The sequence below is a fragment of the Callorhinus ursinus genome, unplaced genomic scaffold (assembly GCF_003265705.2).
Source record: "Callorhinus ursinus isolate GAN/ISIS: 27379988/994484 unplaced genomic scaffold, GSC_fseal_2.0 scaffold11, whole genome shotgun sequence".
Taxonomy (NCBI): Eukaryota; Metazoa; Chordata; class Mammalia; order Carnivora; family Otariidae; genus Callorhinus; species Callorhinus ursinus.
The window spans coordinates 58758695-58783502 of record NW_027397073.1 but is presented as its reverse complement, the minus strand read 5'-3'; the positions used below and the strand labels follow the sequence as shown (position 1 = coordinate 58783502).

The 24808-nt window shown below is 39.1% G+C and overlaps 1 protein-coding gene across 5 annotated transcripts in view; it reads left to right on the top strand.

Moving 5' to 3' along the window:
* Positions 1-71: 71 nt before the first annotated feature.
* PPP4R1 (protein phosphatase 4 regulatory subunit 1) overlaps positions 72-24808 on the top strand; it is a 58731-nt gene continuing 33994 nt past the window's right edge. The window contains exons 1-4 of one of the 5 annotated variants that reach the window (XM_073898533.1): positions 140-164; positions 8928-8972; positions 19873-19957; positions 20781-20887. In XM_073898533.1, the coding sequence (XP_073754634.1) occupies positions 19899-19957; positions 20781-20887 (166 nt within the window). In that variant the 5' untranslated portion in view covers positions 140-164; positions 8928-8972; positions 19873-19898. Of the gene's footprint in view, positions 165-1153; positions 1173-8927; positions 8973-19821; positions 19958-20780; positions 20888-24808 lie in introns of those variants that run through there. The other 4 variants (XM_025886512.2, XM_073898532.1, XM_073898534.1 and 1 more) reach the window with 4 other exon arrangements.

The window sequence follows — 24808 nt, the reverse complement described above, 5'->3', positions numbered from 1 at the left end:
CGGCCGGCGCGGGGTCTGGGCGCGGGGAGGCGCCGCGCGGCTGGGAGGGCGGGCGGCGGGGGCGGCGCGCCGGGTCCCGGGGGCGCTGACCGGGCCTTTCTTCTTTCCCCTCGGCGCAGACCTCTCGCTGCTCCAGGAGGACCTGCAGGAGGACGCGGACGGATGTGAGTGCGCCCGCCTCGCTGTCGCGGCTCCGGCGGCCCGCGGGGAGCGGCCGGGAAGGAAGGGCGGGCGGCGGCGGCCTGGGCCGGGCCGGCAGAGATGGGGCTCGGCGAGGCGTGGCCCTGGGCCGGTCGGGGCCGCGAGCTGGAGGGAGCATTGCGCTTCGGGGAGGGAACGGCTCGCCCGGGTCCACGGGCGACAAGAGATGCCCTGTCTGACGCCCGAGGCCGGGCTCTGCCGCGTCTCCCACTCTCGCATCACCCCCCCCCACCCCGGGCGGCTGTGGGCTCGGGGGCCGCTCGGCGTCTGTTTCGGGAGGAGAAAGTGGCAGGGCCGAAATGTGAAATGGTCATTTGGGGTGTGCTTGTTCCCGGTGGGGGCCCTCCGCGGACCCCCACCCATGCCTCTACCCCCAGGAAGGAAGAGGCTGGGAGAAGGAAGGTGTGTTTTCTAAGAGTTGCTCGCTCGTATCACTGGGTGGCCAGCTGTAGGGGAGACTGGTCCCCGTTCCACCGCCTCGGTTCAGTTGCCTGGGCTCTGTGTGGAGACTACATACCTGTAATTTCCCTTTAGCTTCGAGCAGTTTTTAGATTGCCTCGACACCCCCCCCCCGCCCCCGTGATTTGTGGATTACGGGAAGGTTAGAAGGTGTGGCCTTAGCAGGAGTTACTAGGTTTAGAGAGCTTATTTCTTTAATGCAAATGTTCGCGAATCACCCAGATCTCCCTAAGTATTACGATTTCAGCTTTTCTGTGAGAACGGGCTGTTTTAAAAGAGTCGATCTTTTGTTTAAAAAAGAAAAAAAAAAACAACCTTCACATTGTCTCCAGAATAGTGTCAGGAAGGAACTGATATTTACAAAGGAATTTGTTTATTTCGTGTGTGCTTTTCTAAGCATCAGAAGACAATTTGGAAATTGTTCTGCGTTGAAACGATAACCATGGTAGAATTTGTGGTGTATTTAGGGGAAGGCCTGCCTGATGCTGAGATTTACTGTGGCTAATACCTAGGTAAGTAATTCAGAGATGGTTGCAGTCTGAAATTGCTCCTTTAAATATTGTGTAGTTAATCCTTAGCATTGTTTAATGTGGTTTCCGTTGGCCGAATTAAGCTTAATTTTTAAATTCCTAGGTGTTTTAAGTGAAGTAAGGGGGGATTTACTATTCAGAAGGGTTCTCTAAAAAGAGTAATTGTTTTTAAAGCAAATGAACCATATGCAAAATTAACTTTTGCTAACTCTGGGTTGTTTTTTTAAGGAAAAAAACTGTCTTAAAGAGAGCAGTACTAATGTAGTGAAGGCCAGTTTTTACATTTCACCTAATGTTTTATGTTATGCCTGCTAGTAAGAAGTTTCAAATGGTTATTCAAGGCAGCCATTGCTTGCTTGCAAAGTTAGGATTGGAAAGGTGGCTCTGATTGTTATCTCAAACAGGGGCTTCTCATTCCTGTAATTAGGTTCAAGACTTTATAAATAGAAGACATGTCATTCAGCAGGTGTTTAGGAATGTGTGGAGCAAGAACGTCTGTCTATTTATTTATTTTCACTGAGGTGCCCTGCACTTAAAGGATGAGCTGTAGTGTCGGTTTCCTCATTGACCCTAAAGCAGTGCGGTCTAGAGGGGAAAGCACACCTGTGAAGAACTCAACAATGATTTATTCATGAGCCTCAAGACTTCTGTGTACTGAGGCTATAGCTCTGCAAAGGATGGTCACAATCTATGCCCTCTAGTGGCTTACCAGCAGTTTTAATATAAGTGTGGTAATGAAGATATCAGAGGCAATGTACCACGGTAGTTAATAGACAACACTCTGAAGTCAGATTGTTTTGTTCCAGTTTGGGTATCGTCACTCCTACAACTCACTTAAGCTCCGTATGCTTAAGTTTTGTCATTTGCAGGTAGGTATAGTAAGTATTGCCTATTTAGAGTTGTTTAGAGCCTTATATAAATGAATGCACATAAAGCACTTAAAACAGTACTTGGTAAATACTGACTATTATGTGGTGGTAGTTATGAGTGAAGAGGAAGGGAAGCTTAAAAGAAAGCAGAGAAGGAAATACTGATGTTGAACTTTACAGAATTAATATAATTATAGATGCTGCTAATGCTTGCAATTAACTTATTAAAGGTTCTGTTAGTTCCCAGTGAGTTTTAGTTTCGGATAAAACATAGACATCTGAAGGCATAAATAGTTTATTTGCATATTCATAAGTTGGTTGAAGACTTTGTTAGAATAATTTTTTTTTTTTTCAGTTGCTAAGGTCTTTTCAAGTGATACCTTTACCCGGAATATTTAGGAACAAAGGATCTTTGAACGTGTGGCCAGTTGAAGGACCAATTGCTGTCTACTGTGAAGGGAGAAAGAATGAGGGTCAAATCTGGCTGTGGTGCCTAGGTCAAGGGTAAGGGAAATGGAGAGAAAATGAGAAAGCTTGTCACATCCTGGAGAAGCTGAAGAATGTAGAGAAGGTAGAGGACCGGAGATGTTAGAGAGAATAGAGCTTGGGCTACCGTTACAAGTGGAGCGTACCGTATGAGCCTGGTTTTCTGTCTCAAGCAATCCTGGTATGGAGGCCTGCTTCGGAAGTAGTTGTGTGCCAGGTCCTGCTGCTTCAGGCAAGCTAGGTCTAAGTCAGCCCTTGTGATGCGAAGAAATCACTTTCTGGCCAAACTCTAGATTCTTGGTTGTCTTTCCTAAATGCAGAAGCTAGACTCCGAAGAGAGTAAATACGGTAGCACAGGTGCTCTGCAGCTATGAAGACTAGGAGGGGATGGGTGGGGTCCGGGTCTTGAAGTGGGGGCACATTGCCAGACCATGATAAGAGTCTCAGGTCTTTTGTGTTGATTTGTTTTAAGCCCCAAAGTCTCTGTACAGAGCCTGTAGAAAAGTGGGTAGAATGGGAAAAGCATTGGTCAAAGACTGATTTGGCTGATACCCTTGAGAAAAAGAAATGAAATCCTAGTATGTGAAAAATGGTGCATTGTATGTACAGAGCAGAAGGTCCTCAAGGTAAGTAAATGAAATGATTAGGTGCTGTTAAGTTTGTTTTAGGTTAAAAGTGGTATTTTCCATACTGTGTCATGAAACATCCTCTGAATTTCAAAGTGAAAGCAAGCCAGTGACACCCGTTTGAATAGGTATCTCAGCAGAGTGACTTCAGAGTTGGGAAAACCCTTTCTGTTTCTTGAATAATGGGAGGCAATGCAAAATTACAGGTAGGCTTTCATAGAGAGATTTTAAATTTCTATTATCAGTTTTCTGGCAGTTTTGATATACATTTCAGTTGCTAGATTTCTAAAATAGGTGAGATAGGGCCTATAGTAATCTTCCAGTAAGATTGGGTGGGTTAGCTTTCTTAAACAGATTCTTCTTCACAGCACTCCCGTGAGATGCAGGCTGTGGTGTTATGATATTAATGAGTCAGCTGACACGCAAGAGACTAAATTATTTTGTCAGGAAATGGAAACTCCGTAACTACCAGCCAGAATTTTAAGCTAGGCCTTCTGATTCTAAATACTGTATTGGAAATACTGTCTTTTCTTAAATTGCTTAGTTTAAAACATTGAGCAGCCCAAGCCTGTTGTATAGGCAATTTGTTTGAACCCATGCTTAAAATACCCTTGAGGATTAATCCAGCATGCTGCATGTGGTTTGATTTAACCAAGAGCTCATTCGGATGAAGCTTGGGTGTAGTATAATTTAGTCTTTATGTTAACTTTTCTTTCAGCTGTAACTAGCATGATGTCGAAGAGCCTTTGGAGCTATATATGCCATACCACAGAATTGTTCGTATCTGAAGAAGTTTTGGAAATCTTTCACACTATATTGTTTTTCAGGTTTGAGGGCACTGTTGAATTAGAGTGAATTAAGGATGGATCCAGAACTAATTGGGTATAACTGCCTGAACTGTACTTCTTTCAAAGAGTCCCTGGGCCCTCAGACTACTTTTGAAAACTAATTTTGATAAGATTCTAAAGTCCTTGCCATCTTAGGGAAGTAAGGAGTAAAAAGTTGGGGCTGTGTGTAGTAGTGGCTGGGGGATGAATTAAAAAACTGTAGGAAGGTGCCCTTGAAAGTCATGATATTTAGAAGTGTTGTTAAATGGGGATTTGGAAGAGTGAGTCTTGAGACTTGAAAGCATGTTTTGATTGCTACCAACAAGACTGGACAGGAAAAATTTTATTTAAAGATAATATTAATATCCTAGAAAAGCATGCTTAAAAATGGTTTTAGTGGTACCCACATGTGTATAGAATCAGTTAATGATGTGTTGGGTAACAATTCTCTACAGAATTTTTTTTTTTTTTTTTTTGAAGAAAAAGGGAAAACCCTTTCTGAATATGCGTGTCAGCTGCCTGGGCTTGTAGCTGCATGACTTGGGGGAAAAAAAAAACAAACCATAGGTTTTTGTTTGCTCTTTCTACCTATGAAAGACAAATAGCCCTTGCTAGATAAAGTTCATTAGTCTGCCACATTTGTTGGATCACTGGTTTATCTGGTTTTTTGCCTCAGTTCCTCCTCTCATCAAAACAATTTTATATTTTAAAATACTTCTCTGTCTTATATTTTGGAATTTGGGATTTTTCTCTCTTGATGGCAAAGAATTTTTGCCATCAGCTACATGATAGGGTGAGCAGTCCCTAGGCTAGAATTAAAGTGTTACTTTGCATTTAACTTGGATCTGAAAATAAACCTATTTTAATGTTTTGGGAGGAGGAGGAGGTGGTGGTGCACCTATGGAATTTGGGCTAAGGAGGTTAAAGGGCCTGTATGCCCTTAAGTTCCGAAAAGGGCACTTTTGCACCTGTCATTCAGCTGGCAGATCACCTAAGGTCCCCTTTCTCCAGATCCATCCTTTGATCCTCCTAACTGTTCAGTCAGGTGTTGGCCTGCTTGATGTCAGGTTGGTGTTTGAGCATTTATCATGCTGTAATTCTGGAACACATCTCAGTGTAGTTCCTTTTTATTTATTTATTTACTTGAGCGAGAGTGTGTGTACACAAGTGGGCGGAGGGGGAGAGGGAGAAACAGACTCCCCACTGAACAGGGAGCCCTCACTGTAGTGCTCTATCCCAGGATCCTGGGATCACGACCTGAGCCGAAGGCAGACTCTTAACCGACTGAGCCACCCAGGAGCCCCAATCCCAGTATAGTTCTGTGCAGAGGAAAGAGCCCTTGGTTTTGTAAACATTAGGCCTGCATTCAGATTCTGGCCCTTGCTGTTTATTCATTTATTATCTTGAGCAAAGTACTTCGTTTTTCTCAGCTGTTCTCTGTCCTTAAAATGTTGATGGACTTTAGGGGATGATTCCAGTTTTTGGCTATTACAAATAAAGCCCTGGTGAGCATTCATGTACAAGTCTTTGTGTGGACACATATGTTCTTTCTCTTGGGTATGTACCTAGGAGTGGAATGGCTGTCTCCCTTTTTAAGGAACTGCCAAACTGTTTTCCAAAGGGGTTGTACCATTTTATACTCCCACTAGCAGTGTGGGAGAGTTTCAGGTGCTCCATACCTTGCCAGCATTTGGTGTGGGCAGTCTTCATTTTAGCCGTCCTGTTAAGTATGTATGGTGGGTTGGGGTTTTTTTTTTTTGTAGTTTGAATTTGCATTTTCTTAATGAATAATACTCATAGTTTGTTGTGGTCATCTGCCATCTATATATCTTTGATGAAGTGCCTGTTCAAATCTTTTGCCCATTCTTTCATTGGGTATTTGTTTTAAGTTTTGGGAGTTATTTATATATTCCAGACACAAGTTCTTTCTCAGGCTTGTGATTTGCAAATATTATTTTCTAGTCTGTGACTTGTTTTATTTTTGTTTTAACAGTGCCTTTTGAGAAGCAGAAGTTTTGAATTTTGAGGTTCAGTTTATTATTTTTTCACAAGGGCCCTTTATCAGGTTGAGAAGCTTCCCTGAGTTTACTGAGAGCTTTTTTGAAATTAGGAGTGGATGTTGGATTTTGTCACATTCTTTTTCTACATCTGTGGTTTTCTTTTTTAGTTTTTTTTAATATCATGAATTACTTTTTTTTTAAAAAGTGAGTGCCGTTAATTTTTTTTTAATAGGAAATTTCAAACCTACACAGTAGATGAGTCATCATATACCCACCACTTGGCTTCAACTTTCATTTATCCCCCCTAACATCTGGGCTTTATTGAGGAGTAGAGAGGAGGCAGCCAGCGTACTTTAAAGACATCCCAGGTGTCATTGTATTTTAACTATAAATATATCACAAGGCATATACTTGAAGTGTGATGCTCTAATCTATGAGCAGAAGGGTATCTAAGGTATGGTAAATAATGTAACTAAGGTATAGTAAATAATGAAAGTTTGATTAAATTCTTTTTTTTTTTTAATATTTATTTGAGGGCGCCTGGGTGGCTCAGTCGTTAAGCGTCTGCCTTCGGCTCAGGTCATGATCCCAGGGTCCTGGGATCGAGTCCCACATCGGGCCCCCTGCTCAGCGGGAAGCCTGCTTCTCCCTTTCCCACTCCCCCTGCTTGTGTTCCCTCTCTCGCTGTGTCTCTCTCTGTCAAATAAGTAAATAAAATCTTTAAAAAAAAATAAAGATTTATTTATTTGAGAGAGAGCATGCGTTGGGGGCAGAGGGAGAGGGAAAGAGAGAATCCCAAGCAGCTCCACATCCATAACGGTGCTGGATATGGGGCTACATCTCAGGACTCTGAAATCATGACCTGAGCCAAAATCAAGAGTCAGACCCTCAACCAACTAAGCTGCCCAGATGCCCCTAAATGATTATTCTTAGACATTTGCCTTGTTGGTTCTACTGCAATAAAGCCCATTTGAATAATTACTAAATTCACTTTCATATTGATCACCAGATTAAGAAAAGCAACACCTTGTTTATTTCCATCATGCTAAGCACATTTCGGACCAGGCTTTATGGTAGCAAAAGAATACTGGTGAACAAATGTTGAATTTTATATTTTAAATTGGTTTGCCATATCATCTAGAGGATCACACAGACTTTAAAATTGTGAGCTGTGCTGTACCTCTTGAGCCAGTGATTCCAAAATTACTGAAATCAAGAGCTAGAGGGCAGATGGTATCTTTGTCCTTCAAGCAGAAGAAAGTTTAGGCTCAAAGTCCCCCAGATAAAAGCGGCAAGGTGGTGGAGGCTAGAATACAATTCAGATCTTGTGGGTTTTGATGTTCTTTTCCTAGATACCATCTCACATAGCTCTTTGGGTGCAAAAGGGAGGTGGGTAAAATTTGGATTTTATTTTTTTGATTACCATTTATGGTCATACTGTGTGTTGAGCATTGTACTTTCCTTATAGTATTCCCCGTGAGATCTGTGGTAACCACAGTTACAAAAGTGGTATCCGATGAGGCTTATCTGATGGTTAAATAATTTGCTCAGTCACCTAACTTGAAAATGTTAGGTTAATGAATCTGTGTGACACAATCTTTCTTTATTACCTTTTACTACTATATTCTTACTGCCTTCCAATTTGACTTTCCTTAATTTATCACTTACTTAGGTCATTAACCTCCTAGAGGTTCTGGAGGATATAAAGGTACTAACATGTTCTAAGTATTTGGTGGGTAAAATGATTTTTGTCCTAAGTTGCTCCTGTCTGTCATAGAAATGTTAGGAGCAAAATACAGTTTTTCTTTGTGTTTTAAAGCACTCATGTATGGGAGAGCCAGTCGTTGCAGTAAAAGTGGGTAAGACCATTAGTGGGATCTAATATGATCATCATCTCAAGTGGCCTTTCCAAAATCTGAATTTATATTTAAATTTACTATACTGCATTAAATTTATAGTCAAAGTCAGACTTGATATAAGTCATTTTTTACATTTAAATCTATTAGTTTTTGGTAGAAATAATTTCAAAACTTCAAATAAATTCAAGACTCCATTTATTAGAGTATTAGAGGTTGGTGGTAATTTGGACCTGGATTAGCTCTAATTTTATATTTGGATTACCTCTGGAAAAAAGGATTACAAACCAAAGTAATTGGGTTAATAAGACTGTAAGGAAAATGTTCCCTCACTGAAGGGAACAAACAACACGGCTATAATGTAGAAGAGATCCCCGCCTGCAAGGGCTTTGTTGTGCTGCATGCTCCTCTGGCCGGTACGGAGTGTGATCTTGGTAACTAATTTGACAGTAGATAAACACACTGATGCCGCTTTTATTTATATGTACACTTGAGGGAAATGTTTTTAGAATACTCACATAGAATGAACTTTAGGAAATTATTCTTGCTTACCTTCAATTAGGAATTAAACATGCTATACGACGGCTTTATATGTCTCAGTAAAGATCATTTCTAAGGATTTAGTAAGCTTTTAATATTTATATTTAAAGGAAGGCTATCTGATGAACATATTGTCACAAAGTACAAATTGAAACAGCATACCTGTTGCTTGAGGCTATAAAGACTAAGTCATATGGTCCTTCAAATTTGTAGTTTGTCTTTATTCATTTTTTTTCCCCCAAGCAATGACTTAATCGCATTTCTGTTACGTTCCCAGACCAGGGATTGGAAAGTTTCAGTGAAGGACCAGACTGTAAATATTTTAGGTTTTTTAGGCCACGTGGTCTCCGTTGCAACTACTCAGGTCTGCCAGTGTAGGATGAAAGTTGCCACAGGCGGTACAGAAATGAATGAGCAGGGCTGTCTGCCAATAAACTATGGGGGCCAGTTTCACCTGCGGGCCATGGGGTTTGCTGCCCCTGCACTGTACTGTTAAGTCCAAGGTCTCTAACATGTTTACTCTTTACCAATAGCAGCGTACCCATCACACGGTAGACCTTCAGCACATGCTTGCTAAGGTGAGTCTTGATTGTTCTGGCCAAGCTAAATATGGCCATAAAACCATACTTGCAGTCAAATAATGAGGTAATTTATTTTCAAAGTAAATGTGAAAAATTGATTTGAATTAATTGAAAAATTTCAGACCCACACAGAAGTTGCACTGGTGTTAGTTAATTCCCAAAACTCTTCACCTACCTTCAACTACTCTTAACAATTTGCCAGTTTGCTCTACTTTCTCTATACATTTATATACACACACAATGTAATGTATACATTGTTCTTAATCTTCTTTGCATCTTTTGAGAATAAGTTTAGAAATCAGGCCCCTTAGCCTGGATGTCCTAAGAGCAAGGCCATTCTCTCATAATGAGCAATCAGTTTTAAAAAATGTAACATTGATACAATTCAAATATGTAATAAGTAGTCCATTTTCAAATTTCACCAATTGTTTGATAATGTTTTTATGGCAACCATCCTTCCAATCCTGGCTCCAGTATTGCATTTAGTTGTAGTGCCTCTTTAAAAGCCTTTCTCTTTCATGATATTGATATTTTTGAAGAATCAGTTTGGTTTTATATGTGTCCTCATGATTTGATTCAGGTTGTGCCCGCCCCCCGCCCCCCGCCCAACAGGATTACTACGTAAGCAATACTGTGATTTTCTCAGTGCTTCATCTCAAGAGGCACCTGATGTCAGTTGTCCATTATTGGTGGTGGTAATTTTAACCACTTGGTTAAGGCGATGTCTGCAAGATTTCTCCACCTAAAGATTGTTCTTTCCTTTTGTAATTAGTAAGGGGAATAGTTTGACGCTGGGGAAGTACCTCATTCCCAAAGAAACTTTTACCCATTAGTGTTAGAATGTGTCCATGGGTCTTACTTGGATCAATTTACATTTACCGGCTGGCAGTCTGCTTTACAGAAGAGCTTCCCCTTTCTCCCTATTCATTTGTTGGTTTATTTATGAAAATATCATCTTAAAGCCCCATATCTTAGGGTAAGTCTTATTAAAAACGATTAAATCTCCAAGGTACATCTCGTTTTCATTTTCTAAAAAGAATGTAAAGAATTGGGAAACAAAATTTGGCAAGTTTTATTGTGGCCTAAGTAGTGTCAGGGGGAAAATTGGAGGCAAGAGAACACATTGTCTGCTTTTTTTTTTTTTCTTCTGTTTTAGAGGCTATTATTAGAGACTGTGTGGCGAATAGAAGGATGTTGTGTTGTGATCAAGCTTGGTGAAAGTCTGGTCCTACAAATTAACCATTCTCTTCCGTGTGGTAGTTGTCAGAGGCATTAATATGCTAATGAACTTGTCCCTATCTTAGCAGAGGATGAAGTACCCTGGTCCCCTCAAGTATCCCTATGGGCCACCTTTCACTAACAAATGTTAATGTGCATTATTCAGGAAAAGCATTAGGCTTTTTTTTAGGTAATAAAAAGATTAAGAGGACAGTCTCTGCCTTCAGGGAATTTATCTATTTGGGGCCAGGGGCAGGCAGAAGAAAATGAAAGAAGAAAAAACAACTCAAACACTGCTAGTGCTGGCAGAATAAAAGCTAGGGCACCCAGACTGGGGGATTCAGAGGAGGAAGAGATCTTAATTAGAAGAGGAGGGGCGCCTGTGGCTCAGTCGGTTAAGCGACTGCCTTCGTCTTGGGTCATGATCCCGGAGTCCCGCATCGGGCTCCCTGCTCAGTGGGGAGTCTGCTTCTCCCTCTGACCCTCTCCCTGGTCATGTGCTTTCTGTTTCTCAAATAAATAAAATCTTAAAAAAAAAAAAAAAAGGAAGGAAAGAAGAGGAAACACTTCCTGGATGGTGTTTGTAAATAGGTAAAATTTAAACTGAGATGAGGGTAAAAGGGCAGAAATGGGGCAGATGTAATAACCACATAAGACAGGAGAGTTGTGGGAATTGTGATGGGAAATGGGCCTCTGTATATGGGCTGTGTGCAGGAGAGGGAAAGAGGGTGTGCCAGATCATGGAGTCCCTTGAATTACATCATGAGAAGGTTATCCCTTAATCCTGGCTGCTGGGACTTTTGAGGTAGGGAAGGGAGGGAGGACGGGCAGGGATTGTATTGAACAGAGTAGAACTTTAGGGAGATGGAAGTGGTGGTCATGTGTAAGCTGGGGTAGAATGAGGGGGAAACGAAGTCCATGATTGAGGGCAGTGGTCTTCAGATTTAATCACTGTATACTTCCTAAAATAGTTTCAAAAACTCTATCTCATGCGTTTTTAAGTTTACAGTTATTTTTTGAAGCAGAACTTGTAACTGTTAGAGTTTTTTTTAATGGAATCTACATAGCATAACACTTTGATACCAACTGTCATCCATTTTCAAGAATAAACTTTTAAATTGGTAATTTTACCCTATTCTTTTTTTTCTTGATCTCTTTCCATTTCCTACACAATTTTACTGAGTAGGTATCTAAACGAAATGGATGGGACTTTTACTTTTTTTAAAGATTTTTTTTTTTTTTTTTTTTAAAGAGCGAGTGAACACGAGTGCAGGGAGGGACAGAGCGAGAGCAAGAGGGAGAAGCAGACGCCCCTGCTCAGTGGGGAGCCTGATCTAGGGCTCATCCCAGGACCCTGAGATCATGACCTGAGCTGAACTCAGACGCTTAACCAGCTGGGCCATCCAGGCACCCCTGGGTGGGGCTTTTTAAAAAGTGATGTATGTATTCATGGATGAATAATTTATTGCCAGAATGAGACAATATTTAGTATCCATTTCTACTTTTTATTTTAAGACCTATGTGCACTGAGAAATTTTGTTGACATAAATAAGTTGATGGAAAGGGTTTTGTTAGCAGCGCCACTAATTCCCTTGAACTTCTTCCAACTTACATGCTAAAATTTTTAAAAATGTGGTTAAATCATATCTCAGTGATACGAGGAATTCTTAGGAAACAAACAGGGTTGCTGGAGTGGTGAGGGGTGGGAGGGATGGGGTGGCTGGGTGATAGACATTGGGTAGGGTATGTGCTATGGTGAGTGCTGTGAATTGTATAGGACTGTTGAATCACAGACCTGTACCTCTGCAACAAATAATACATTATATGTTAAAAAAAGTAGGAAGGGAAAAAATGAAGGGGGGGACATCAGAGGCAGAGATGAACCATGAGAGACTATGGACTCTGAGAAACAAACTGGGGGTTCTAGAGGGGAGGGGGTGGGGGGATGGGTTAGCCTGGTGATGGGTATTAAAGAGGGCACGTATTGAATGGAGCACTGGGTGTTATATGCAAACAGTGAATCACTACATCAACTAATGTATGGTGTGATTAACATAATAAAATTAAGGAAAAAACGTAGTTAATCAGCTATTCAGCTTTTCAAATTTTTTGAAAGCAAAGGATTGAAAAATATCTGACTTGTAAATGTATTTGTTACAGTCTTTAGAGAGTTGACCTCTTAACACTTCCAGTAGTATCTCAATGGGTCCGTTTTTTGACAGTGGAGGTTTTTCCAACCTTGGGGCAGTGTGACATGGTGGCCTTGGAGCTGAGAGATACATCTTTAACTTGTCCCGTCGGAGGCCGGACATTGTAAAAGGGAAAGCCTTAGGATCCAAACCCCTAGACACATTTTTGCAATAAGAGTACTCCTGGAAGTTGGGGTCTAGAATATCCTTTCAAGTCATCCATCTGATTCATTCCCAGGAAAATCTTTGTGTCCCTCATGGGATTCAAGTGCCCCAGTTTGCTCTCAGCAGAAGACATCAGAACCTCTGAATTGGGGTGTTGGGAACTGAGAGGTGGGAATACAGAATACTTTATAAAAGTAGAATTTATAGTTCTTAGCAACTGATTAGATGATGGGGGCCAGAAACGCACGTTAAAAAGGTAACTGAAGACTTCGTGTTTGAGAACTCAAGGTCACAGGGGAGAAAGTCCTGAGGAAGAGCTGGTTTTTATAAGATTGGTTTGGGCAGTTAAATTTTTAGAACAAATGTGACACTGAGGTGGAGATTCTATGATATACCTGCAGGTGTGGATCTGGGGATCAGGGCAGAATTTTGGAGGTTATTTGCATTATACGTGATAGTTGAAGCCATGCATTTTCAAGGGGGAGGGGAGAGGGGTGTGTGTGTGTGTGTGTGTGTTTGTGTGTGTGTGTGTAAAATGTGAGGACAAAAGTAGAGGGAAACTACCTACATAAAACGATCAGAAAAAAATAGGAATAGTCCAGAAAGGTAGAAAAATACTCAGGATGGTGTACTTCCAGAGAACCCACGAAAAGAGAATTTTAGAGGAGGGCGTTGGGATAGCAGAAGTCAGCCTTGTCAAGTGCTGTAGAGAAGTCAGACAATGGGGCTAAGAAGGGCTCTCTAATTTTGGCAAATTATTGCTGATCCTTAAGACGAGAGCCCCAAGAGTGAAGGAGAAATAGGGTAGACTGCTTATCTTGAGGTGAAGCCGCTAAAACCTCTTGGAGAAGTTGGATAAAAAAAGTCATTTTAGAGAATAGCAAGGTTAAGTTCTAGATTCAGTGTGTCAGGAAAAAACCCACGTACTCAGAATTGCCCTGATTACCTTATATCGTTCCTAAAGTATACGTGGCCTTATTTTCCCTCCTCCATTGTAGTGTTAACTGTTTCTGTAGTAGAGTCCTGGATGAGGTGCTTGGTGTTTAAAGGCAGTGTTGTTGGAAAAATATATCTTTAGACGCAGTAGTGAGATGTTACGTTTGGAGAAGCACGTCAGGACAGCTGAAGCCCTTCTGTATCTTCTCATGCTCTCAAGCATATCTGTGGTCAGGAGTAGAATGGTGGCCAGGAGCACTACTCAGACTGCTCTCCCTTGCTTTTGTTCTCCTGGCTACTGGCGCTGTTCCCCCTGCCTTGGTGTCAGAGAGTTCATCACATACATTTGTGACAGTAAGGCAGGAATGGGAGATGATTTTTTGAGGGTAGTTCTGGGAACTTAGGCATTTGGAACATTTTCTGAGAGAAGTTGAGATTTAAGAATAGTAGATTCAAAATTCTTATTGAAAGAGCATGAAATTAGCATGAATTTGTAGTATGTCTGAGCATTGTTAACAAGGAATAGAAAAGAGGCTTACTTATGGTATTGATGTGGGTAGAACCAGGATTGTCTCCACTGAATTAGAATTCTTCTTGCTTCTCTGTACTCCTTTCCTCCTCCCCTGCTCCAGCGACTAAGGGTATCAGATAATCGGGAGAGGAGTAATGTGCTGGGATGCCTGGGTGGCTCAGTCGGTTGGGCGTCTGCCTTCGGCTCGGGTTGTGATCCCAGGGTCCTGGGATATGAGTCCCACATCAGGCTCCTTGCTCGGCAGGGAGCCTGCTTCTCCCTCTGCCTGCCTCTCTCCCTGCTTGCGCGCTCTCTCTCTCTGACAAATAAAATCTTAAAAAAAAAAAAAAAAAGTAATGTGCTACCTGGGGTTCTCTTAGAATGCTGTGTAAAGGCAAAAGGTCTTTTGGCTTGGAAAAGACATTATGATCTTTGCTTCTTGCTTAACTCTAAAAACATGATTTTAATTAATAATCGAGAATTTTAATAAAGTCTTAGTGTAGCACAGTTGAATAAGCATATATGTTGCCTGGAATTGTCTGTTGCCCAAAGGAGGTAACTACTATTGAATTTAAGTTGTTGCTTAGCATTCCTATGCCATTCCTAATTACAGGGTGGCAGTGTGACTTCTCTAGCCAGGTAAGAGGATACTGCAAAATGTAATGATGTTACTTTTTAAAAATTAGAAGGCTAGGTTGATTTTGGTTGGCCCCTCCCTCCTCTTTCTGACTCGCTTCTGTAGGAACCCTGTGTCCCACCTGCGCTGCAGTCCTTGGGCAGTTCGCCAGACCTGCTGTGGTTTGTCTCTCCTCCCTCACCATCCTTAGGTCTCTCTGCCGGGAAGGCCCTTGTCCCGCCCTCTGTGCTGCTTGGCAACTCCGGTGTATTTTCCAAGAACTGCCTGACTTTTTCAAGTCTTCTTGTACTAACCAGCGCAGATTTAGACACGTAATAACTAACAACATATAATAGTTAACAGTATATTTTGTATGTATTTATTCTTACACCATGTATCTTTTCTTCCTATATATGTCTATATGTGTGTACATGTATCTGCACATACGTACTTACATGCGTACACTTTTGTCTAGTGTTTATATCTGTGTTCCTTGTTGAGTACTTGGCACTCCCAGTATATGTGCTGCCCTACTTACTGGTTGAAATGGATGAAAACATATAAAAACACATGGAAACCACATTGAGATTATCTGTATCTAGAAACAGACCTGAATGCAGAGGGGAGGGAACATTTACTTATTTGCCTGACACTATGTTAGAGACTTTATAGACATTATCTTAGAATGTGTGTCTTAAAAGCCTTTCCCTTTGTTGAAGTCTTGCGGTATTTTATAGATGAGGAAGCCGACTCAAATTAATTAGGTATTTCTGTAAGTTCACATAGTTCATGAGTAGCAAAACATGAGATTTGAACCTAGATCTGTCTTATTTTAGAAGAGTGTCTGCCCTTTTCACACCACTTTTTGCTGTCACTGTGTAGGGGTTAAATTAATCTTCTTCAAACTTCCACTTTTAAACTTTAGTATTTTCCTTAAATTTAAAACAGCTAAAAATTGGGTCATTGCTTTCTGCTCCTTTGGATTTCTGTTGGTGCTGGAGCAAGGAGCTGAGAATAGGCAGAGGATACATCCTGAAATGTAAGGATATTTTCTCTTTTCCACTGTAAGATCTCTTAGCTTTATACAAAGGGAAGTTTTCTGTTTTAGAAGTTAACAGAGAGAAATGTCATTTTTCTATGGTTACTTTCTCATTTTTTTTCTTGATCTCTTTATTTGTATTGTAACACGTTTGGTTCTTATAATTTGGAACTAGAAGGATCTGTTGAGTCTAATTTATGTTTTGGGCCTTTGCCATATGATGCCTTAAATATAAGGCTTCAGTTTGTACTCTAGGTTTCTATTCCTCTTAGGAATTCTCTTCTATTAGGATTCTATTCTATTAGAATTCACTAAAACCCACAAGTTTTCATTAAAAGATTAAAGAGTACACTTATGATGATGAGCACTGAGTAACGTATAGAATTGTTGAATCACTATATTGTACACCTGAAACTGATATAACACTGTATGTTAACTATACTGGAATTAAAGTAAAAAACTTAAGTAAAAAACTTTTTAAAAAGATGTCATATAGCTTTTTCATGGAAGCTTTTTTATAATTACGAGGTTTTGAAAAATGAAGATTGCCTACCTAAGTATTTGTTGGAATTCTGTCTCTTATGCAGAGCTTGCAAGTCCTCTCCCTTCTTCCGCTGCGTCCTGGTTGCCCTTCAACTAGGACAGTGAATTTACTGGGGAAGAGGAAGTGTGGGAATTTGGGGAGGTCAGATAATTTGAAAAAGCATTTTAGAGTGATCATTGTTTTTATATGCTTTTTGGTCAATTTGAAATTTCAAATAACATGAAAAGATGACCTGATTTTTTTTACTTCATCAGTGGAGGAGCCTAGGTATTTAAGGCTTTGAAGCCCTAAAAGGCTATTGCTGCCATAGTGTCCAAGAATCCATAAACTTTAGTTCTCCAGAAAGAAAGCGCTCTGGTGGGGTATGGAGGCATGAAATGTCTCCCTTCATCTGCAGTAATAGTCCTTGTCTTTGTCTATTTTGTCTAATCATAATATCACCACTTTGGCTTTCTTAGGCTTACTGTTTCATGTTTTATCTTTTCTAAAAAAATTCTTTTTTTCTTCAACCTATTCATCGAAATTTTGGCTTTAAAACTCTCTCTCTGGTGGATAGGCTATAGTTGGGTGTTACTTTTTTGTTAGTTGGGGATCTCTGCTTTTAAATGTTTAGTCCGTTTGTATGTAATGTAATTATTGATCTGGTTGGATTTAGGTCTGCTTTTTTTTCTGTCTCTTTTTTTCCCCCTCTGTTGCTTTTTTCCTGACTTTCTTTTGGGTTAATGATATTTTTTAGTATTCATTTTAATTCCCCCATTGGCTTCCTAGCTCTTCTTTCTTACTTGTTTTAGAGAATACTCATAAGGATTATGATTTCTATCTTTAATTTCTCAATCTATTTAGTGTTCTACTTTGCATAAACTATAACAGCACAGCTACATTTACTACCTCTATGTTGTCTGTTTTATCAGAGGATGTTATTTACTGTACCGTCACTCAGTATACACGGTAGGATTTTTTCATTAGTGGTAATAGTCTTTTTTGTTGATTATTTTCTTATTTCTCTTTTTTGTAACCTGTGCCAGACATTTGCAGGATGACTGGGTAAGACCTAAGTGTGCAGTCTGTAACTATGGTAACCAAATTCTTGTGGCCTCCATAAAGATGAGATCCAGAGCCGCCTCAGTCCAATCAAGAATTGATATAAAGAAATCTTGAATTCCAGAAAGGAGGGTTCAGGCCAGAGTGATTCCACAGATACTGGCAGGAGGCAACAGTTATGGGAAATAGAAGTGAAGCTTTGTCACCAGTGCCTGTGGCAGAATAGAACACTGTCTTTTGTAGAGAAGTAATTGTCAACCGTGATGGATAGAGTGGTGTCCGAAGTTGAAGCACAATACGATTTTGCTGCCCTCTAACAGTATGTTTCTTAAATATGGTTGTTCAACAATCTGCATTTGAATTAGTAGGGGTATTTATTAAAAATGAGTGCTCCCGGGGCTCACTCCAAACCTACATAAGCAGTATTTGAATATGCGACTTGGCAGTCTGCATTTAGAGGAAGTGCTCCAAGCTTGCCTTGTACACGGCAATGTTGAACGGTCGCCGTTCTAGGAGTCCTGGCTTCCTAAGGACCAGAATCATGTTTTTAATGGTTATCTTTAAGATTAACAAGTATGAGACTGATGAAACAGTTTGGTCATAGTCATAGAATTCTAGAGCCTGCATAAAGGTGCCTTCGAGGTCATGCTAGCTCAACAGTCCTGTGCTAGAAAGAGAAAACAGGCCAAATGAGAGCATCTGAGAGGTTTTTACAACTTTCTGATTCAAAATAAATACTTTGCTGTGAATCGTAGATCAGCATAAACTGTATAAAATTTGCACTATATAAATAATTATTTTAATGTTAGGTGTTATTTTTAATCCAGTTTGAAAATCTCTGCCTTTTAATTGGGGTATTGAGACTATTTGTGTTCAGCATGGTTATTGATATTGTTGGGTTTAAATCTCACATCTTGCTATTTCTCTTCTGCTTGTCCTATCTCTCCTTTTTTTTTAAATTTTTTTAAAAGATTTTATTTATTTGAGAGAGAGAGGGAAACAGCATGAGAGGGGAGAGGGTCAGAGAGAGAAGCCGGCTTCCCGCTGAGCTGGGAGCCTGATGTGGGACTCGATCCCAGGACCCTGAGATCATGACCTGAGCCGAACGCAGTCGCCCAACCATGTGAGCCACCCAGGTGCCCCATGTTCTGTGTCTCCTTTTATCCTCCTTTTCTGCCTTTTGGATTGAGTATTTTTTTTTTTTATCATTCCATTTTATGGCCTTTATTGGCATACTAGCCATATATCTTTGGTGGGGTTTTTTTTTGATGTTTAATGGCTACTGTAGAGTTTATAATTAGTATACATCTTTAAACAGTCTGCCTTCAAATAATATGCATCTCTTCACATACGGTGTAAGAACTTTAGGACAGTGTACTTTGCCCTTTTCCTACCTTTGTGCTATTATAGTCATATATTTTAACTTCTATGTAAGAAACCCAAAGTACATTTTTTAAAAGATTTATTTATTTATTTATTGAGAGGGAGAATGGTAGAGAGAGAGCATGAGAGGGGGGAAGGTCAGAGGGAGAAGCAGACTCCCTGCTGAGCAGGGAGCTTGATTAAAGTACATTTTTTTAAAGTTTTTTTTTAAATTCCAGTGAGCATGCAGTGTAGTTAGTTTCAGATGTACAATACAGTGATTCAGCACTTGCATACAACACCTGGTGCTCATCACAAGTGCCCCCTGAATCCCCATCACCTGTTCACCCATCCCCCCACCCACCTCTCTTCTGGTGACCATCAGTTTGTTCATTCTAGTTAAGAGTCCCCACAGTACATTTTTTATCTTTCTTTTTTTTTTTTGCAGTCCATATTTTTACCTTAATTATCTTTCAAAGAGACTTTTAAATGAGAAAAATCTTTGTATTTACCCACATATTTACCATTTCTACTGCTCTTCATTCCTTTGTATAGATCTAGATTTCCAATTGGTAAAATTTTCTTTTTGCTTGAAGGACTTTAATATTTCTTGTAGTGCAGGTTTGCTGGTGATGATGTCTGTCAGCTTTTGTGTGTCTGAAATCTTTGTATTTGAAAGATACGAATTTCAGAGATACTTTAAAGATGTTTGTTTACTGGGTGTAGAGTTGTAGGTTGACATTGTTTTTTGTTTTTTTGTGGTTTTTTTTTTCCTTTTAGTACTTTAAGGAATGCTCTACTGTCTCTTGGCTTATATTGTTTCTGATGAGAAGTCTGCTGTAATTCTTACATTTGTTCTTTTGCTTATAATGTGAGTTATTCTTACTGCATTTCAGAATTTACTTTACCAGTGTTTGACATTTTATTTATTCACACATTGTTAGTGTTCTGATTGAACATGTTAAGTTCTCGGTAATCACCCCATGCTGAGTTTCTGGAGCCTCTGACCGCTGTGTTTCTAGAGACAACTAGACATACCTGTAGAAAAAGGAGAGGGAGCATCCTTGAGTCATTCATGGCTTCTGAGTTGATGTAAGAGTCTCTCGTGATCCTTTATACCCCTCCAGAAACATTAAAGGCAGTCTTACTTATGCTGCTTCAGACAGGCAAGGAGTACTTTTTAGTTTCAAAGTGTTATAAGGAGTATTTCTGATGTCTCTGATAGTTGGTGTGGATGACTACAGCTCAGAGTCTGATGTGATTATTATACCTTCAGCCCTGGACTTTGTCTCACAAGATGAAATGTTGACGCCACTGGGGAGATTGGACAAGTATGCTGCAAGTGAGAACGTATTTAACAGGTATGTGCATATTTTTTTCCTTGTGGAAGTGGAATGATTAATTATTACATTCATTTTCATAGGGAAAATCCAATTTTCCAGTTTAAAGTAGTATTAACATGTGTAGTCTCAGTCAACATGTTTTGTTAATAATCACAGCCAAGGCCTCTTTTGTAATTGTTTACTCCTTGATCCTAGTAAGCATGTGGCACTCTTTCTTTCCTTTTTGTCAAAAAACAAACAAAAACAAAACACCGTTACTTTTTTGCTCTTAGGCATAATTTTGATATTTGTGTAAAGTGATTACTGAGGGGTATATTATTCTTTCAACAAATGATGTTATATACCTACTGTGTGCCAGGTGATATTTAAGGGGACTGGGACACTCTTCCTAATGCATTATTTCTCCAGCTGTGGTCCTCAGAATACCTGTATCAGTTTTCTGGGAAAACTGAGTCTTAAATTTTTTGAGTATAGATGTATAAAACTCACTTAGTAAAAATGAATGTGTGTGTTTGTATATACTGAAGATATATAATGAAGAATGTGTGTATTTTCCTATTATTTGATAGTTGAAGGTAACTGTTGGAAATTTTATAGAATTTTCAGTGACCTAAAAATTTGTCACTTCAGTTAAAGATGAAAAGTATTTTGGTAAATATTCATTCTCATCCTGTTACAATAAAATCCATACTGGCATTTGTCACTTAGGAAATTAGTGACTTAATGTATGTTATAAAATGTATTAAGAAATTCTTTAAAACCATGTAGATTCTACGTTTTGGAATTCTACATATTACTTACTAACACCACTAAACACTATATCATTTTCTTTTTCTGTTAGACAAATGGTGGCCCGGAGTTTGCTGGACACGTTGAGGGAAGTCTGTGATGATGAAAGAGATTGCATTGCTGTTTTGGAAAGAATTAGCAGATTAGCTGACGATTCAGGTATATGCTTATGCAGAGAAAGGTTTCTTTTACCAAATTTGAGGTTTTAAAAACTAATGAAAAACTTAGTGTGATATGAGACTTCTCTAAAAGATTTCCTAATTACCAAATACATCAGTAAGAAGAAAAACCTTTCTAAGAGCCACATTTTGTAGTCGGTCTGTTTAGTTTAATTTTGGAAATTTCTCATCAGAAAAATCTAAAAATTGTTTTTGCATCATGTATGTTAATATTTTAGGATTACTAAAAACTTAAAAATAATTTTGAATAAATTTTATGAGACCGACGCGCTGCCCACTGCGCTAAGAAGGCACCTTTGAATAAATTTTAAAAGCGAGGGAGTGGGCTGTTTTTTTTTTTTAAGCAAATATAGAATGCTTCCTTTTCCTATGCTTTCTCACTTGTGAAAAATGTGAATCAGTCATGATAAAACTAGAGCGTTTTGTCTCCAAAGCGAAGATAGGAGGGTCTGCTTACGAAAGAGATAAACCTGACTTCAGGCTTGGAATATGGTTCTATTAAGTTTTTTAAAAATATTTTTTTCTTGAGGCAAAATATGCATAACATACAACTTACCATTTTAACCTAATCTTAAGTCATATGCATATCTTTATTTTTTATTTTAGAAACAATTCAAAAATATATTTTTTTCTTAAACCCATTGTCTCTATTAAAATGTGTTTTTTTCACTTTTATTTATTTATTTATTTTTTAGATTTTATTTATTTGACAGAGACAGCGAGAGGGGGAACACAAGCAGGGGGAGTGGGAGAGGGAGAAGCAGGCTTCCCACCGAGCAAAGAGCCCAGTGCGGGGCTCGATCCCAGGACCCTGGGATCATGACCTGAGCCGAAGGCAGATGCTTAACGACTAAGCCATCCAGGCGCCCCTGTTTTTCACTTTTTAACAAACTCTTTTGTATGTAAGCAGTCTCATTTTTTAATTTTTAGATGGGCTCATCTTTTGGTGAGCAATTTGTTTTATGGGAATATGTTCTATTTATATAAGCCTTAAGTGTTTTTTATTTTCCTATAGGGTAGAAAAAAATTGGTAAGCTTACAAATAATCTGTCTAATGATGATGTATGTACTTGCTTATGTGTATATGCTTGTTCCAGAATGGTTTTAGGAGAAGCTCATCAATTATAATTTTCACTTATTTATTTTTTGCATTATGGTTATTTATTCCTTTCTTAGTAGAATAGATACTCTTTAGGGAGGAATTTGTGTTTATTTTCTTTTACCTGTTTGCCACCTATAGTGCTTGTTTTTATAAATATATGTAGGTATATGTAGTTGACCCTTGAACATGGGTTTGAACTGTGCAGATCTATTGATACAGATTTTTTTTGATGAATACAGTACTATAAATGCATTTTCCTTATGATTTTTTCTTTCTTTTCGCCAGCTTACTTTATTGTAAGAATACAGTGTACTGTATTCTAAGATATCCATCTAAGATAAAAATATGTGTTAATCAACTGTTTGTTATTGGTAAGGCTTCCAGTCAACAGTAGGCTAATAGTAGTCGGGTTTTGGGGGTGTCAAAAGTTATATGTGGATTTTCTACTGCACAGGGAGGGATCAGTGCCCCAGCCCCCTTAGTTCAAGGGTCAGCTGTAGATTTTTAAAAAAATATATTCTCAAGTTGTTGAGTTCATGATAAATATCTCTATTGACATTTACATTTTTTGTTCGTTTGGTAAAAGTAACACAGTGCACAGTCCTATGCCAGATTCTAGAATAAATGCTAGAACAGTTACTAAGGTGAATAAGAATTCCTGTCATCAAATTAACAATTTAATGAATGCAGCTAACTTATAAACAATACATTATAATGGGGAGCATTGGTGCTGATTTCAGGAAGTTAGTGACATTGAGTTGAATTTAATAGAATGATGAGGTACAGAGAAGGAAAGGAGCATACTCAGGAGAAGAAAAGACTGGTTTAGAGGTTTAAGGAGTTCAAGATAGCGCCACATTTGGTCAACAGGTAGTTTGCTGAGTCTACAGTTTAAAATAATGAGGCTGTTCGATAAGGCAGTCGAGGTGTAGATTGTAGGGGTTTATACTGTGCCGTGCTAGAGCACGCTTTTGTGATAGAGAACAGTAATGTACCAGGACGCACAGACTTGGTGACATAGATGGGCAACAGGAACACTTACTTGTTGGGGAACTCTGTTCCTTGAATATTGAATAAAACTACACTACAAAAAGTACGTGGACTATAAATTTTCAGCTCCATGAAGTAAAGCGAAATGAAGACCAATGTAATTAGTACTCAGATCAGGAGATAGAACGAGCACCCCGGAACCCATTTCGGGGCACCTCCTCATTTCTGTCCTCTTCTTCCCCAGGGTAATCCGTGTTTTGACTGCTAAGTGTTTAGATTAGTTTGCTCCTCTGAACTTTATATGGAATCATACTGAATATGTTCTTCTGTGTCTAGCTTCTTTATACTTCTGAAGCTTATCAGGTTGTTGGTGTGTAACTCCATTTATAGCTATATTTTTTAATTGAACCAGAAAAGATTTGGATGAAAGATGTACTGATAAGGGAAAAAAAACTAAATTAGTAGTAAATCTAAACAAGCATTTGCTATATAAAATCCTAAAAATATGAATAACAACTTTAGGGGAATAAAGAAATCAAGGTAAATATTGATAAGGAATAGGCAGATGAGAGATTTTAAGGTTCTGAGCTCTTTGCTTAGAACACTAGAATATATGCATTATTTTTTGCAGCTGTATATTTTTCAGTAGTCATGATCCGCCCAGCCCACCAAGTTAGAGACATTAGGCTCAACTCCCCTTTCTTCCTTCATTCCCTTCAACCATCATAGTAGCTCTGAAATCCCTCCCCAGCACTTCAGTTCTTCCCAGACGACTCACAGTTCGTTCATTTCTTGACTCTGTTTTGTTCCATTTTTTTTTTTTTTTTTGCCTAAGCATGGCTTTGAAGAAAGAGAAGTTACTGATTTCATTTTTTTTTTTAAGATTTTATTTATTTGAGAGAGAGAGAATGAGCGGTGGGGAGGGGCGGAGGGAGAGGGAGAAGCAGACTCCCAGCTGGGCAAGAAGCCTGACATGGGGCTCGATCCCTGAGATCATGACCTGAGCCCAAAGGCAGATGCCCAACTGACTGAGCCACCCAGGCACCCCTGCTGATTTCATTCTTAACCAGAACTGTAACTTGTATCCTTCTTTTGCTTCAAAAATATATATAAGTATTAGGTCAGTGTTAGCAAATTCAGGGTCAATGAGGAAAAGGAGAGGCTATGTCTTTTTTTTTTTTTAAACTAAGTATTTTTCAAAACAGAAGCACTATTTTGTTCAATTACTGTCTAACTTCACATGGCAAGCCATGTAATAGAAATTCCAAATATTGGTTTGTTGGTAAGATTCTTAGCTTTTTAAGATGCTAGTACATTTTCTGCTGATAGTTTCATTAATTTCTGTTTGTTGAAATTTAAAGTTCCTCCGGACCCATGCATGCATGTTTACCTTAAAGTAACTGTAATGATACAATCATTAATACCGAAGTTCCAGTTAGGTCTGATGGAATGAATTGTACTGATAATCCATCATGTCTGTATGTGTCTTAGTCACTTGCATTTCTTCTGAGAATTGCTTGTCCGTATCCTTGTCTGTCTTGTGTTCATTTGAACAATGGGTTCTTTGTATCTTTAGTTATCAATACTTTGTTATATGTGTATTTTCTCCCAGGCTGGTTTGCCTTTTAACTGAGTGTGGTACCTGTTGTCTGTAATGGTGGCTTTATAAAGTAAGATTAGTTGGTCTCTAAGTTGGTGTTGGGGTTTTGTTTGCCTTGGAAGGGCTTTTTAAGATTAAACTTTTTTTTTTTTTAATGTCTTTTAGTGCTTTTCATCTTTAAAAACAGTTTGGAACTTTAACTTAGAATT